This window comes from Molothrus aeneus, chromosome 8 (assembly GCF_037042795.1).
Source record: "Molothrus aeneus isolate 106 chromosome 8, BPBGC_Maene_1.0, whole genome shotgun sequence".
In the NCBI taxonomy this organism is placed as follows: domain Eukaryota; kingdom Metazoa; phylum Chordata; class Aves; order Passeriformes; family Icteridae; genus Molothrus; species Molothrus aeneus.
Genome location: NC_089653.1, coordinates 2,717,802 through 2,733,370, shown reverse-complemented (window position 1 = coordinate 2,733,370; position 15,569 = coordinate 2,717,802). Strand labels below are relative to the sequence as shown.

The following is a 15,569-nucleotide window of genomic DNA, read 5'->3' as shown; positions in this document are numbered from 1 at the left end:
CTCTGAGCCAGTGCTGGCCTGCGCAGAGGACCAAGGACAAACAAACAGCGATTAATTAGCTTAATAAACGGCTCCTAATTAGCGGGGAGGAGAAGTGAGGCCCCAGGGCTTCTGTCTGAGGCGGTGCCGCTCCACGCACAGGGCTGGGAAAGCCAGGCCGTGAGCTCTGCAAAACGCTAAGTCCGTTTTCAGATACATCTGGAAATTTATCAGTTGATCAAAATGTATCAATTGATCAAATTTCTCAATTTCATGGATCCCTTAAAATCCCTTAAATCTTAATAAATTTAACCCCAGACTATCACCGTTCCCCCGAGCTCTGACTCCATCCTCACCTTGGCACCTCCAGCCTCTCACTTGAAGATACCAAACGCCCCCCCAAAAAATCCTTCCAAAATTCCAGAACCTGTCCAAAAGTTAATTAAATATTCTTTTCCAGACCCCTCTGGGGGCCCAAACCCGAGGATTTTCCCACCTGGTGCCCTCCCTGGAGCCCAGTCCCAAGGGATGTTACGTGGGACAACACTGCTGCTTTGCTTTTGGGGTGGGGATCCCCAGTTTGAGGAGTTTTTTTGGGGATTCCCACTTTTTTCCAGAGGGTCTCCCTACTTTTGGGGCTTTCCCCCCACCTTTTGGAGAGGTCCCCACATTCGGAGGGGGATTCCCTCCATTCCATTTGTTCCATTTCATGGATTAATTCCTGACCTTTTATGCCTCTTCCAGCGGCAATTTATCGACCCTCATCCTTCAGACAATCAGGACGAGCACTGTGATCTTTTCTTTTTTCCATTTTAGGGGGCAGAGGGTTATTTTTCCCCTCTCGCGGTAGCTCCCTGTCCTTTCCCCCGTGGGCAGCAGCCCCGCGTGCTGGTTTTCCATTGCCTGGAGAGGAAACCAGACCAGAGGAGACAAATCCCCGCTGTCCCCGGTCCCTCCCCGGTGTGAGTCCCGGTCGGGCTGGGGCAGGAAGCTCTGGCCCACACCGGCCAGTCCCAGCGAGCAGAGACACTCTGGCTTCCTGTCGCCTCCCCCGTGTCCCCAAGGCAGCGCCACCGCCCCCGTGTCCCCGAGGGCTGTTAGAGCGAGGGGACAAGCGGGGCTCTGCGGGTGCAGGGACCGGGGGGTCGTGTCCCCTGCACCCCCCCCACCCCCCGATATTTGGGGGTGCGGGCGTGGCCGGAGATTGGGTGGGGGTCGCAAAGGGGAGCCCAGGTGGCACTGGGAGGGTTGGGGGTCACAGAAGGGTTTGGAGAGGGATGGGGACATGGCTGGGGACCCTGCGGGCAGGAAGCTGGGAGAGGGGGGGTTGTTATTATAATTATTATTATCATCATAATTACTATTATAATTATTAGAATTATTATTAAATAAATAAACAAATAATAATAGAAACCAGCGATTCATTATAATAATTATTATAACATTTAATAATATAGATATTAATATTAACGTTAATCAATATTTAATATTAATATAGTTATTAATATACCATTGATACATTGATATAGTATAATATATTAATATATTACTAATATCTCAAAATATATTAAAATATGAATATAAATAGAATTAATATTAATACAACATTAGATAATATTATTTATTTATTTATATAAACGTGAATATTAATATAAATATGAATAAATATGAATATAAATATGAATAAATAGAAATATAAATACAAATATAAATACACATGTAAATATACATGTAAATATACATGTAAATATAGTAATAACAACAACAACAACAACAACAATAACAAACCACTTCTAGATGCCTTGAGAAGCTACGTGGAACAGCAGCTAGACAGAGTTAAAGAATAAAGTTGGGATTTATTAAAAGTCCTCAATGGATACACCTCGGGCAGCACAAGAACCCGGGAGCCATGAAGGTGTATTGGAGTTGTACCAGCACCTCCACGGGATTTACAACAGGTCGGGAAGGTTACAACTGCCTGGGGCAGTGGCTGCTCCCCCAGGTGAATGCTTGGCCTCTCCTGGGACCCATCCCAGGGTGATTCCTGAGGGGGAAGGAGCACAGGGTGGGGAAGTGAATGCGGGAATCCAGGCAGGAGGGGGGATGTCGTGATGTCTTATTATTAATTCTAATTATAATAATATTATTATTAATAATAATTATTATTATTATCGTTCCTATTTTCCAGATTGTGTACTGCATTAGTGTGTGACCCTGAACTTCATACAGTGTCACCAAGTTCTCCTCACAGCTCAGTCACACAATCCTTTTCCAGCCCCAGAACCAAGGACACTGCTGCAGCTTCAGGCCCAAAAAGTGTAAAAAACAGGGAACTGAGGAGAGCAAACTGGGAGCATCACCTGGAGCTGTGATTGGACAATGAACCCCAAGATGGAAATGGACCAGAAATTTTATAAAAGTCTGAAAACTCATGACATGCTGTCCATCCTGGCTGGGCTCTTGTACTGCCCAAGGTGCATCCATTGAGGACTTTTAATAAATCTCTACTTTATTCTTTAACTCTGTCTAGCTGCTGTTCCACGTAGGAACAGCAAGGCCTCAGTTGCTGTACTGTTGCTATTATTATTATCATCATCATCATCATTATTTTGTAACATTAACATTAACAACAAAACAACAATAACAACAATAACAATATGACAGTAATAATAATAATAACAACACCCCTCTCCATCTCAAAGTCACCTCCCTCCAACCCAAATCCACCCCCTCCAGGCCCCCCTCCCTGGGCACTCCCAGATGATCCCAGGGATCCTGGGGCAGTCTCTGGGTGGGTTCCATGGGGATTCCTGGATCCTGGAAGATCCCCATGGGACCCTCTCTAGGACCCCCCAGGAAATTCCAGGGCCCCCCTTTGGACCTTTCAGGACCTCTGAAACCCCTGGGACCCCCATGGTGCCCCCTCCCCAGACCTTTCTGGGACATCCTGGGATGCCTTAGGACTTTCCAGGATCCTCCCAGGAAGCCCAGGGATGTTGAAGGATTGCTCCCAGACAAAAAGAGGGACAGCTCTGGCTGGCCTTGGCCTCCCAGGCTGTCCCCAAGGCATTTTGAGTGACACCCTTCCCAGAAAAGAGCCATCCTTCACAGACAGGCAGCCCGGGCTCAAAGTGGGATTTGGCCGAAGCAAGGGAGAGGAAGAAACAGGGGTTTGTTCCATCCAGAGAGTAGTTATAATTCCCCCTACCATTTCTTTGTGGAGAGAGGAAAAAGCCTTCCTTTTTTCCAAATTTGACTGCTCTCAGACTTGCCTTTTGCATCAGAGCATGACCTGCTTGGTTCTGCTGGATTGGTCTCCATGACAGTTCCTCTCCCATAAACACGTAACAACGCACAGGGTAATGCCAACACCCCAGAGGATCTTGGAGCATTGCAAAACCATGAATCATCAAGATTTTTCTCTCTCCAGCCCCGTCCCAAGCCGTCCATTAAAGGAGGTGTGGGAGTTTTAGCATGGGAAGGGCAGCTCCCTTCTGTGGCACAGCCTCAGCACCAATCCTGCCACCTGTGAGGAGAAGCCAAGCTGCTCTGATATCTTTAAAATCCATCTGAATAGTGAGAAAACCAGTTCCTACCTGCGCTGTGTGTCAGACCAAATTAAAGTGGGAATGGGTTCAAGGGCCAACCTGCACCCATTTGCTCTTGTGCCACCACTGTCCCCTCACTCAAATGGCTCCTGTCCCTCCCTGGTGTGGCTTTTCCTCTCCACCCAGATGTTCATAGCAAGATATTCCCTTCTACCTGTGCTTTTTAGCCACCATAAACACACCAAACTCTTTGTTTCCTTGCTGCTAATCTGTGAAGATTAGCGGTGATGCCCCCGAAGAGGGGAACAAACAAGATTTCCTCTCACCCCCTCGAGGGCAAGATGTCACTTAGAATGCATAAATGTGGGTTTTAAGGCCATTTTTTCGGCCATTTTGAAGGCTGGGGTCACTGGAGTTTGCAGAGGTTTTTGTAGAGGGAAATCCCAGCTCCTCTGGGGTTCTCTTGGGCAGATGATTTCTGTCTTGGCAAGGATGTAGGAAGAACAACTTTGTGAGACTGGTATCGGGTCACTAACAGACCTGTTTGTTCCTTTTTTCTGCTAAAAAGAGCATCTGATGTCTTGGCACAGCTCTAAAAACCATGCCAGGAGGGCAGTGTGCTCGAGATGAAAGCAGTGTCCGCAGGTGTCACCTTGTGGGAGGTGACAGCTCGGGTGGCACGGTGACAGCAGACAAACAGCCACCACCTGTAACACAGCAAATTCCAAATGCCAGGAGCTGATGCTGGCTGCTGTGTCTGCTTCAAAAGAGTGTAGAAAATTTTAAGAGTGTTAAGATTTTAAGAGCTGAATAGTAATAAAATGGTTATAAAAATAGCAATATAATTAAATAGAAGTTAATAATAAAAATTTGGACAATTAGGATTAGGACAGTACGAGACAATAAAAACAAAGAGTTATGGACAGTCCAGGTACCTCTTTCTGGGCAAAATAAGCCCCAAAAAGGCCCCACGTTAACAGAGGATTAACCCTTAAAAGCAACAGCCTGTTGCATATTCATACACCTCATCCATGGTGCATAAATTCCATTCAAACCCAGGATTCTGTCTGGGCAGTGTCAGCTTCTTCCTCTGAATCCTGACTGAGTCTTCAGGGCTGAGTGAGGCAGGAAGAACTCGATAATGGAGCAATAAATTCTCTTTCTCTGAAAGATTTGGGTGTCCTGTGGCTGCTACCTCACTGTGAGTCCTTTCTTTAAAAAAACTATCTTACATAGCATAGTTTCTATTTTAACATTTTGTCATAACCTAAAACTATATTTAACACACCACTTAAGAGAATTAATACGTCATAGCTTTCTAACATAACACATACAATATTCATTTGAATATTTGCGAAAATCCAATCATAAAATAGCATTTTTCACACTGTGCCAGGGTATCTCTACCCTTTCAGTGAAGGATTTCTTCCTAATATCCCACCTAACCATTCCCTCTTGTCCCAAATCCCTCTCCAGCTCGCCTGGAGCCTGTTCAGGCACTGGCAGGGGCTCTAAGATCTCAACTCCCTGGTGACTTCTCTTCTCCAGGTGGACATCCTGAGCTCTCCCAGGCCAGAAACAAAGCAGAGAGGCTCCATCCCTAGATAATTAATAACCAGGACGGGTTTACAAACTGTTTGTTGTCGTTTGTTTCTGGGGTGGCTTTTTTTTTTCTGTTTTTTTTTTGTATTTTAACAAAAAATTTGAGGTTTTTTGGTATTTTAACAAAAAATTCCGTCCGTAATGTTTTACCACCTCTCTCCAGGTGAGGGCGCTGCTCTCCCGCCGCCGCCGGAGGGGGCGTGGCTTGTAATCATGGGGCGTGGCCTCAACACGATGTGGGCGTGACCTCCCCGCGCGGTGGGCGTGGCCATCGGGGCGGGGCCGGCCCGGGCCGGGACCCCGCGGGGAGCGGGAGGAGGAGGAGCGGGGAGGAAGAAAAGAAGGGCGGACGGAGCGAAGGAGCTGGCGGCCGCAGGAGCGATGGTGAGTGGGGGCTGCGGGGCCGGTGCGGGCCGGGGAGCGGTGTCCCGGTGCGGCCTGTGAGGCGGCGAGGCCCGGGCCTCGTCCGGTGCGGCTGAGGGGTCCCGGACGCGCCTCAGGGGATGCCTGGCCCAGGGTTTGTGGTCAGGTCCTCACTTTGTCCGCCATCCGGGGCCCATACCCTTCCCCTGAGCCTAAATATATCCTTTTATCCACACACTGCTTTTCCACAATTACCTGGTTTCGGGGCAGAGAGGATTGGGAAGGGTGTTTTCGCCTTTCTGGGTTAATTTCCCCTGGGTGGGGCACAGTGATGTTTTCCTCGTGATTTTGCTGAAGGTGCCGATCTGGCTGAGAGAAATCGTGTCTGCTGATTGATTGTTGTTTTTTTAGAGACGCTGTTTGCTAATTGGCTGGTATTTTTTTAGCTGGAAGCAAACTTCGGGCTTGCTTGGAATATAGCCCACACTGGCACGGCATGAATCTCGCAATTCCTCAAACCTGGAAGGGCCATTACTTATCTTGATTGTTTGGTTGGGTTTTTTTTTCCCCTGTCAGCAAGGGGAATTGAAATCACAGCTGCTGAGTGATCAATGAAGCAGCATTATCTTTGTCCCACTCCTTTGTCCCGCTTGGTTCTGGCATTCCCAAGCTCCAAGTGCTGCTGGAGCAGCCATGGGACAGCGCCCAGAGCCCAGCACAGCTTGTGTTGGAGTTGCTTTCAGCTGCCAAAATTTGGCACTGGGTAAATCCTTGGCTGCTTGTCCAGACTGGCCTGGGGCTGCTGGGGCCCTGCTGTGTGCTCAGGCTGCTCTCACCCCAGCCCCTTCTGTGCCAAAGCTTTGTGGAGGAAATTGCTGCTTATTGCACCTGAAAGACCTGCTCAGGTCGGCTCTTTTATTCACCGGATTGGGCAGTAGCTATGGCACGGGATTCCTGGCTGCTGGAAAGCTTAGGAAGTTTGCTTTGTACTCCGGGAAGGAGGAGAAACACTGACAGACAACATTTTCCCTGAGCTGTGGTTTCACTCTGGCATCCTTCCTGTGACCTTAGCAAAAGGCAGTGCAAAGCACTGGAAATTTTCTTACCTAGACGGGGTAAAATCTTTGTTTTTCCATGTTCTGCTCACGTCCAGCCTCTTTCTTTCTTACCTAGACAGGGTAAAATCATTCTTTTTCCGGGTTCTGCTCATGTCCAGCCTCTTTCTGTCTTACCTAGACAGGGTAAAATCTTTGTTTTTCCATGTTCTGCTCACGTCCAGCCTACTCAGAGTTTCTCACACTCTTCCTACCCTGAGAAGTTGTGTCTGAGTGAGCAGGGGAGGGTTTGCTGAGGTGCTGTCTCGCTCACTTCCTGCCTGGGGTTTCTCCAGCAGTGCTGGGTGCTGTGGAGATAACCCCAATCCCAGCGTTTATTGTGTGTGGTGTGGCAGCAATCACAGCCTGGCTGTGATTCCTGTGCCCCTTTCTCAGGAAGGATTTTGGGGTTCTGCTCGTCTCTTTTTTTCCCAATACACGACTTTGCCAATAAAAAGATGTTTCCATCTTCTCCTGCTCCTGCTGATTCCACCACAGAGCTGCTGAGAAGGAGCTGGGGGTGCTGAGGCCATGCCCTGAGCCCCAGCAGGGGATGGGGGGGACTCTGCCCCTGTGCTCAGCTGAGACCCCACCTGCAGAGCTGCCCCAGCACAGGAGGGACCTGGAGCTGCTGCACAGAGCCCAGGGGAGGCACCAGGGTGATCAAAGGGATGGAGCAGCTCTGCTGGGAGGGATGGGATTGTTGAGCCTGGAGAAGAGAGGATTTGGGGTGACCAAATTGTGGTCTTCCAGTGCATGAAGGGCTGACAAGATAGAGGGAGGCTATTTGCAACAGACAAGGGGGAATGGCTCCAGCTGACAGAATGTCAGGTTTAGGTTAGATATGAGGAAATAATTTTGCCCAGTGAGGGTGGTGAGACCCTGGCACAGGGAACCCAGAGAAGCTGTGGCTGCTCCATCCCTGGAAGTGTCCCAGGCCAGGCTGGAGGAGTTTGGAGCCACCTGGGACAGTGTCAAGTGTCCCTGCCCATGGCAGGGGGATGGAATGACATGATCTTCCAGGTCTCTTCCAAATGGGTCTGTGATTTTGCTATTCTGTTACTCTTATTTTTTGCATCCCAGGCCTAGTGCATGCTTTAGTCCTACTCTTAGAGCATGAGCTGAGATTCAGGATTCTACCTATTTAGGATTCTCCTGAGATTTAGGATTCTACAATTGATGTAGCAGCAGGTGTCCTGGTCTATTTGCTGTGGTGACTGTGATACAGTTTTCTGTGTTAAGAAAAAGTTATATTTCCTAGAAATCTGGATGTAGAAGTGCCTCAGAATCCTTTGTGTTCTGTCTCCTTTGCCTCTCTTTGCTCATCGGGATTTATCCATGCCATATCAGGAAGGGCATGTGATAGACATTGCAGGGCTCAAAGGGCTCTGTGTGTGGGTGTTGATAAGATAATTTTTGAGGATCCTGCCCTATGGTTGGACCTGCCCAGGAGCAGGGCCCTTCATGTAGAATAGCAGCATTCAGATTGTGCTGATACTGGGGGCTTTGTCCCAGGCTTGCATAACCCTGCTGGGGAGCTGTGCCAGGGCTCCCTGCTGCCTTTGTTCATGGATGCCTGCTCCCAGAACAATTGCCATGCTGGCCTCTGCTTCCAGACAGCTCCTAACAAGGCCTCAGTGCTGGGGGTACCTCTTGGTGGCACCCAGGTGCTCACTAAATATTTCCAGGAAATGCCCATTTTATTCTCTGGGATGTCTGAGGCGTGGAGGAATGAAATGTGTCTAGATGAGCCCCACATGCAGGAAGCTGGGCATTTCTTTTACCCTAATTATTGGGGGTGGCAGCAGAGGATGTTTCCTTGCACATTCTTGGAGCTGGTGACCCACAGAGATCCATGGTGAGCTCACCACTGGGTGGATCCTGTCTCTCGTGAGGTCTGTGCTGCCTGGAGTGTTTGCAGAACCTTCTATAAATTGGTTTGCCTAAGGGAGCAATGTGAACATGACACCTTGTGTGTATTTTGGGTTAAATGAAATTTGAATTTGATTTTTGGAGTCCTTTGGGCTCCTGTAAAATTGTACTTTTTTTTGAGCCACCAATCAGTCTTTTCCTATTTTGTTTTGGTAGTTTTACATTCCATCTCTGCAATGGAAGCTAGAATGCTGCTGTACTTACTCTGCCTTGCTGCCTTGTTTGTTTTTGTGCTGAAGCTATAATTAGCCATTGTTTGGCCCCTCCCCTGGAGCTCTCAGGGCTGGTGGTACAGTATGTGTACATTCATTTTGCAGATGCTGTACGTGGCAAACCTCCCCCCCAGATGCTGTCATTCTAGAAAGAGAAAAAGTTTCAGTATGGCAGTGGTGGAAACAAATGCAATGCAGATGAAACTGGTGGTATTGGGGAGCTGTGGTAAATGAGTGTGGCCTGAATGTGTTTTTAATTTCACTTCAGCCCATACTTTCAAAAGCTTGCGATTTTTGATTTCTGCGCCATCACGCATCCGGTGTCGCTCTGTCTGCCCACATCCTTTGGTCCTGCTGGGCAGCACGTGGCCCAAACCTGGAGCTGTAATTAGGAGCTGACTAACAAATATTCCCTGCCTGCTGCTTATGCAAAGGTGTTTGTCAGGCTGGGGCTGGCAGGGAGGGCTGGAGGAGCAGAGTCATTACCGGGGTGCGAACCAAAACACCGCAGGCACAGGCAGCAACCAGCGCTCTCTGAGGAGGCTGGGCTGCTCTTGCTCAATGCCATGGCTGCCTCTCCAGCAGCAATTGGGCAGGATGGTGGCTCTGAGGCTGGGCTGCTCTTGCTCAATGCCATGGCTGCCTCTCCAGCAGGAATTGGGCAGGATCGTGGCTCTGAGGCTGGGCTGCTGTTGCTCAGTCCCATTGCAGGCTCTCCAGCAGGAATTGGGCAGGATGGTGGCTCTGAGGCTGGGCTGCTCTTGCTCAATGCCATGGCTGCCTCTCCAGCAGGAATTGGGCAGGATGGTGGCTCTGAGGCCGGGCTGCTGTTGCTCAGTCCCATTGCAGGCTCTCCAGCAGGAATTGGGCAGGATGGTGGCTCTGAGGCTGGGCTGCTCTTGCTCAATGCCATGGCTGCCTCTCCAGCAGGAATTGGGCAGGATGGTGGCTCTGAGGCTGGGCTGCTGTTGCTCAGTCCCATTGCAGGCTCTCTGGCAAGAATTGGGCAGGATGGTGGCTCTGAGGCTGGGCTGCTGTTCTTTAATCCCCTGGCTGCCTCTCCAGCAGGAATTGGGCAGGATGGTGGCTCCCAGTCCAGGCTGGTTACTCCAGTCAGATTTGTGGCCAGCACACATGCAGGCAGCGAGGTGTCAGAGAAGGCAGGGCTAATTGGAGTCTTCCTTCCACTTAGGAGCAGAATAAATAAATGAGGCTGCTGTGTCCTTGCTGGCTTGGTGTGGTTTGTTTTCAGTCAGGAAGCTTCTCCTGGTTAGAACTTGTTGTGTTGGAGCAGAGCCCTTAATTACAGTGGCAGCCCTGGTGTTCTGCCTGCTCCCATAATCGGAGCTGACCTGACTCGGGCTCTTGGAGCCTTCTCCCTTGGCCTGGATTGACTGTGTGACAGCCACCTCCTGCCTCTCAGCTCTGGGGACGTGAGGGAAGCTGGTGGCAGACACAGATGTTCAGGTTAAGGTGTGTGGGGAAGTGGTCAGAGGGTCCCTACTTTGGGAATACGTGTGGATTCAGGTGAAAGCTGAGGATGTGGTATAAACGGACAGAGAGTAGGTTTAGATTGGATATTAGGAAGAAGTTTTTCCTTGAGAAGGTGGAGACACAGGGTGCCCAGTGAAGCTGTGGCTGCCCCACTGGGTCCAAGGCCAGGCTGGGTGGGGCTTGGAGCCACCTGGGACAGTGGAAGGTGTCCCTTCTAAGAACTAAACTGTCCCTTCCAAGAACTGAACTGTGTATCTAGGATCTACAGCACTGATTTAGAAAGTTTAGATCATCTACCACTCCAAAAAATGGGTGGAATAATTTGATTACTTTGAAAGGCAAATAGAATGGATCCCTGGAAGTGTCCCAGGCCAGGCTGGGTGGGGCTTGGAGCCACCTGGGATAGTGGAAGGTGTCCCTGGATCCCTGGAAATGTCCCAGGCCAGGCTGGGTGGGGCTTGGAGCCACCTGGGATAGTGGAAGGTGTCCCTGCCCATGGCAGGGGTTTGGAACAAGATGAGCTTTAAGGTCTTTTCTGGCCTGAGCCTTTCTGTGATTCTTTGATCTTAGCACTTCCTCCCTGCACAGTCAGCCTCATGGTACTGCATAACATAAGCTTGCTTTAAAAGCTACTTTTATTCTGTGGCCCCATTTTAAACCCACTTTAAATGTTCTTCTGGAGGAAGAAAGATTTTTAGCAGCTGAACCTTCCTCCTGTTTTTCCCACAGGTAAGCTCAAACAGTGTTTCAATTTCCACAGAAGGCACTTGTAATGAAAGCCTGAGGTTCTCCAGTTTATTACCATTCTGTTTCTCAGTTTTGTTTTGTTTTGTTTTGTTTTTTTTTTAGCTTTTTTTTGTGTCCCACAGCTCGCAGCTGAGGAAATGCTGTTCTGGCAGAAATGCAAAATGTGCTCTCATTAGCTTTGGCCTTCCTCCCCCCTCCCTTTTCCATCATCTGGGACAGAAGAGCATTACTGCAGTTAATTTGTGCTCTTTTGTAGTGGCATAAGTGCTATCCCTGGAACCAGCTCAGCTAGCTAATGACTTTTAGAAACAAAGTACTAAGGATGTATTCCTAATCTGTGCAGCTAAAAATTCAATATGTAAACTGCTTAGGTAGCTGAGTGCATTAATATCAGTACAAATGAGCACTGCAAGTCCTAATGATAGCAATTAGTATTTTATCTGATACCTGGGTCTGTTTTACTGCTCTAAGAATAAAATCAAATCCTCCAGTGGAGGCTTTTTTTTTTCTCCCTGCACTTTAGTGTGCTCATAAGTCAGGTTTTTAAACTGCTTCTGAAATAATCCTGTGGCTTGTGAAGCTTTTATGTGGAGAAGGTTCTCTTACAGAAATAAAAGCAGCTTATCTACTCTCTTCTAATGGGAAGGGAAACCTTTATTTTTTGATGCCTTCACAAATAAGCAGTTTATTGTCTTCCATGAAATTCTGTCCTGTAGACAGGTTTTAAATCAGGTCAGCCTGTTCCCTTTAGCCCAGCTGGGGAAGCAGGAAGAGTTCATTCACTCTGAGCAGCACCTCCAGGGCTGCAGGGCAGGGGATTCTGATGGCTGGGCTACCCAGAGGCTGAGTATTCCCCTTTATTGCCCTGTAAAACGAGCAAGTGCTGTGGCACTGCAATCTTAGAGAATCCCAGAATGGTTTGGGTTCTTGGGACCTTGGAAATCATCCAGTGCCAGCCACCTTCTACTGGACCAGCTTGTTCTGAGCCCCATCCAGCCTGGGCTTGGACACTGCCAGGGATCCAGGGGCAGCCCACAGGCAAGGATTCCTTCCTGACATCCATCCCTCTGTCCGTGGGGAGCTGCACACCCTGGTCCTGTCATTCTGCTCCTGTAAAAAGTCACTCTGTCTCTTTTTTTATAAGCTCCCTTTTAACCCAGTGGGTTCCTGGGTGTAATAAAGACAAATTTGAGTGCAGCCTTCTAAATGTCCTTTGGGATTAAATGTAAAGGTCTCTCGTGTCTTGCTGGATACTTTCAGGGGAAGGAGCATTTGGGAAAAACTGAGCCAGGGAGATGAGAAGTTGTAATTCACTGCTAACTCCTCTTCCATGCCAATTTTCACTGGGTTTTTAAATCCCAGTTTTTATATCCTCCTAAATGGATCAACCTCATCCTTCACACTCATCTAAGTATGAAATGAGTGAAGAAGGAAAGGGAGAAATATAGAGAAAACTTTATCTGGTCAAACTGTACTGCTGGTGGATTGATTTCAGATTGGGTTTTTTAAAGCAAGAAAGGGGAAGAAATTCTTCAATGTCTCATGAACATAGTGAAAATCTCCTCTCATTTGTTCACAATTTGGATATACCATTGAGTTCCTGTATGTAATTTCTCAGGGGTTTTAGTGACAACAAAATGTGCAGAGAGCTGGGATCTTCTGTCCAGAGCTTTCTCCAAGAGTGAGGTCAATCTCTTGCCAGATTTATTTATTTTGGCTCGGCCATTGACTGGAGTGACTTCTGTCAAGAAGGTCATGTTCCATTTTGACTCGAGGCTGTGTCCTCCATCTTCAGGGAAAAAGAAAAAGGGCACAGCCCACTTTATATTTGATGCTGCAGCATTTTCTTGCCATGAGTTGAGAACAGCTATTGAGGCAGCAGCCCATTAGTGGCTCCATTTCCATCCTTTAAGTGCAGCTCCAAACCAGAATGATGTCCTGGAATTTCATCCTAGGCCAAGAACCAAAGTCATGGCTGCTGGTTAAACGCTCATTTCCAGGGCTTTGCCAGTGAAGATTGTGCAAACTCGCTGAAACTTAAGTAGCACCTCCGGTGAGCTGGAAAAGGTGGCTCTTGTGCAGTTCTGGGGTTAAATCGCCTTTGTGCTGAGTGGCTCGGAGGACGGGGCGTTCATTAATGGGACTTTGCCTAATTGCAGCGGTTTGTGTGGCCGCCTTGTTTTGGAGGCTGAAGCGGCTCTGCTGTGTTTTTAAATTGCCCTTTGCCGAGTGAATAGGTGCTAATTTGCCTTCTCAGAGCTCAGTGCTGCCTGCTTTTGCCCAATTCAGTCCCTGTCCCTTCAGCCTGTGCTGACCCTCCTCTGTTAAGGGTAAACGCTGATAATTCTGTTTTAAAGTTTATTTATTTACTTATTGATTAATAATTAATTAATTATTATTTTATTTAATGGTAAAACTTAGTATTTAAGCAGCCCAAACATAATTTTAATTAATTTCAAACTCTGCCATGTTATATGCATTTTACTGCTTTTCCAATGTAGTGAGTGTTCATCACTGTTGCTTTTTGATAAGGAAACCTGCCTTCCTCCTTTGGTTATTAGAAAAACACTTGGCTTTTTAAAAATACTCTTAGTAGCCTCTCCAGTTGTATTGGAATGACACATTACCCCCTAAAAAAAATAAATTAAATTATGCTTCTGTTGCTGGCTTGACCCAGAAGTGAGACCTGTGAAGGATCCTGAGAAGGGAAGTTTTTAATTTAGTGCTTGTTGAAAAAACTGCTCTATTCCCAAGTGAAATCCTACAGCACAGGAATCAAGGATTTATTCCTTCCAAAGTTTAGTTACAAATGTTTTGAAAAGCCCCACGTATTTTCCCTGTGGTTTGGTTGAAAAGCCCCACTTATTTTCCCTGTTGTTTGGAGGGTGAAGCTCTCAAATGCTGGAGATCTCCCCAGTTAAACTGAGCTGGTTAAAAGGGAAGAGGGATTTGAGCAGGGCTCTGTTCTTGCTTCTTCTTCTTCCCTCTAGAAACCCTTTCCCAGAGGATTGGATGGAAGACCTTGTTCAGAGGGAAATGTCCTTTCTCTCCTGTGCACATGCAGTTTTTGTGAGGCTCTTGAAGAGCATCTGGTTTGAAGCTATTGATTAGGAATTTGGGCTGTGTCCCGACTGTAATTCCTGCTTTGACGCTGTAATTGTGCTTGCATCACCATTTTCTGGGGGTTATTTTGGCAGCAGCAGCGTTTTCCTCTCCCATTCCCCCTCGATGTGTAACATGCTAATTAGATCTTTAAATTAAGGACTTGCTGAGTGCTTCCATCTTCATTGAAAATCCAGCCCGAGGTACTTAATAGACCTGTTTTGGGGGTGCCTTCACTCACCACCTGAGAATCCTTGGAAAAAAATTATCACAGTTCCTTCTTTGGGCAGTGGTAAGATCTGGTGGTGGTTCTTGGGACTGTGCAGAGAACCTTGCATTCCTCATCTGCTCTTGGTGCTTCTCTCTCAGTGTTTGGAAGGTTTGTGCTTTTATCTGTGACTCTTGAGTGGAAGGGAATAAAAACTATCTCCTCCCTCTGCTTTTTATGTCACAGATCCTTCAATGAGGTCCACAGCTCACAAATGGCCTTAGGCAGCTCAGATACCAAAATCCTGATTCCTCACAGAGTGGGACAAATGCCTCTTCCTCTTCATCTCAAATCTCACATGGGCAGACTGCTTGACTTTATAGATCTGTTCTCTAAATTTGTACCACAAACAGTGGTCCAAAATACAACTTGCAAAAAATGAAACCCTCACTGACAAAATTGCAATTTTCAGAAATAAACAGCTAAAAGCACACTTGCTTAAAATTATATCTAGAAAGAACTAAACAGTGTATCTAGGATCCATAGCACTGATTTAGAAAGCTCAGATCATCTACCACTCCAAAAAATGGCTGGAATAATTTGATTTCTTTGAAAGGCAAATAGAATATTTCCTTACTTGAAGAAAAAGGAGAAGATGCCCAGTTATTTTGAAATGTATCTCTAGGACACACACTTCTGGAACTCAAACTAATTTTTGTGGCAATTAAGGAAAGCATGGGGTCTGCATACCAGAAAGCCCCTTTCAAATCTCAGTTGGCTTTTTGATGCCCTATTTGTTTTCATTTGTGTTTTCCTTGACTTTGCACAGGATGCCATTACTCCCTACAAGGAGATCCTGCAGATGTACTGGGAGAAGGTGACAGGATTTGTGAATGCCCGCTGTGATGGGCTGGAGCCCTGGCAGCTCATTGGGCTGACTTTTTCTTCCACCCTTGCAAGTGTGTGGCTGCATGGCTTCCTCTGCCAGCCTGAGAGTAAGTATTGGACATTTTCTTACCTTTGCAGGGAGGGGAGGTGATCCTGAGCTGTTCCTGGGCAGTGGAAGGAAGGAGGGTGGAACAAGGCCAAACTCTCATTAAAACAGACTGTGAAAAGTGGATGCTTTATGATTGGCTTTTCACAAATATTCAAATGAATGTTATATGTGTTGTGTTAGAAAGTGATGCTGTATTCATTCTCTTAAGTAGTGTGTTAAATACAGTTTTAGGTTATAAAATAATGTTAGAATAGAAACTATTCTATGGTACTTTCTAAACTATTCTAAGGT

At 47.2% G+C, this 15,569-nt stretch overlaps 1 protein-coding gene across 1 annotated transcript in view; it reads left to right on the top strand.

Moving 5' to 3' along the window:
- Positions 1-5,425: 5,425 nt before the first annotated feature.
- The window catches only part of SGPL1 (sphingosine-1-phosphate lyase 1), a 32,924-nt gene continuing 22,780 nt past the window's right edge, over positions 5,426-15,569 (top strand). The window contains exons 1-2 of the mRNA XM_066555078.1: positions 5,426-5,513; positions 15,111-15,276. Of these exons, the coding sequence (XP_066411175.1) occupies positions 5,511-5,513; positions 15,111-15,276 (169 nt within the window). The 5' untranslated portion in view covers positions 5,426-5,510. The remainder of the gene's footprint in view (positions 5,514-15,110; positions 15,277-15,569) is intronic.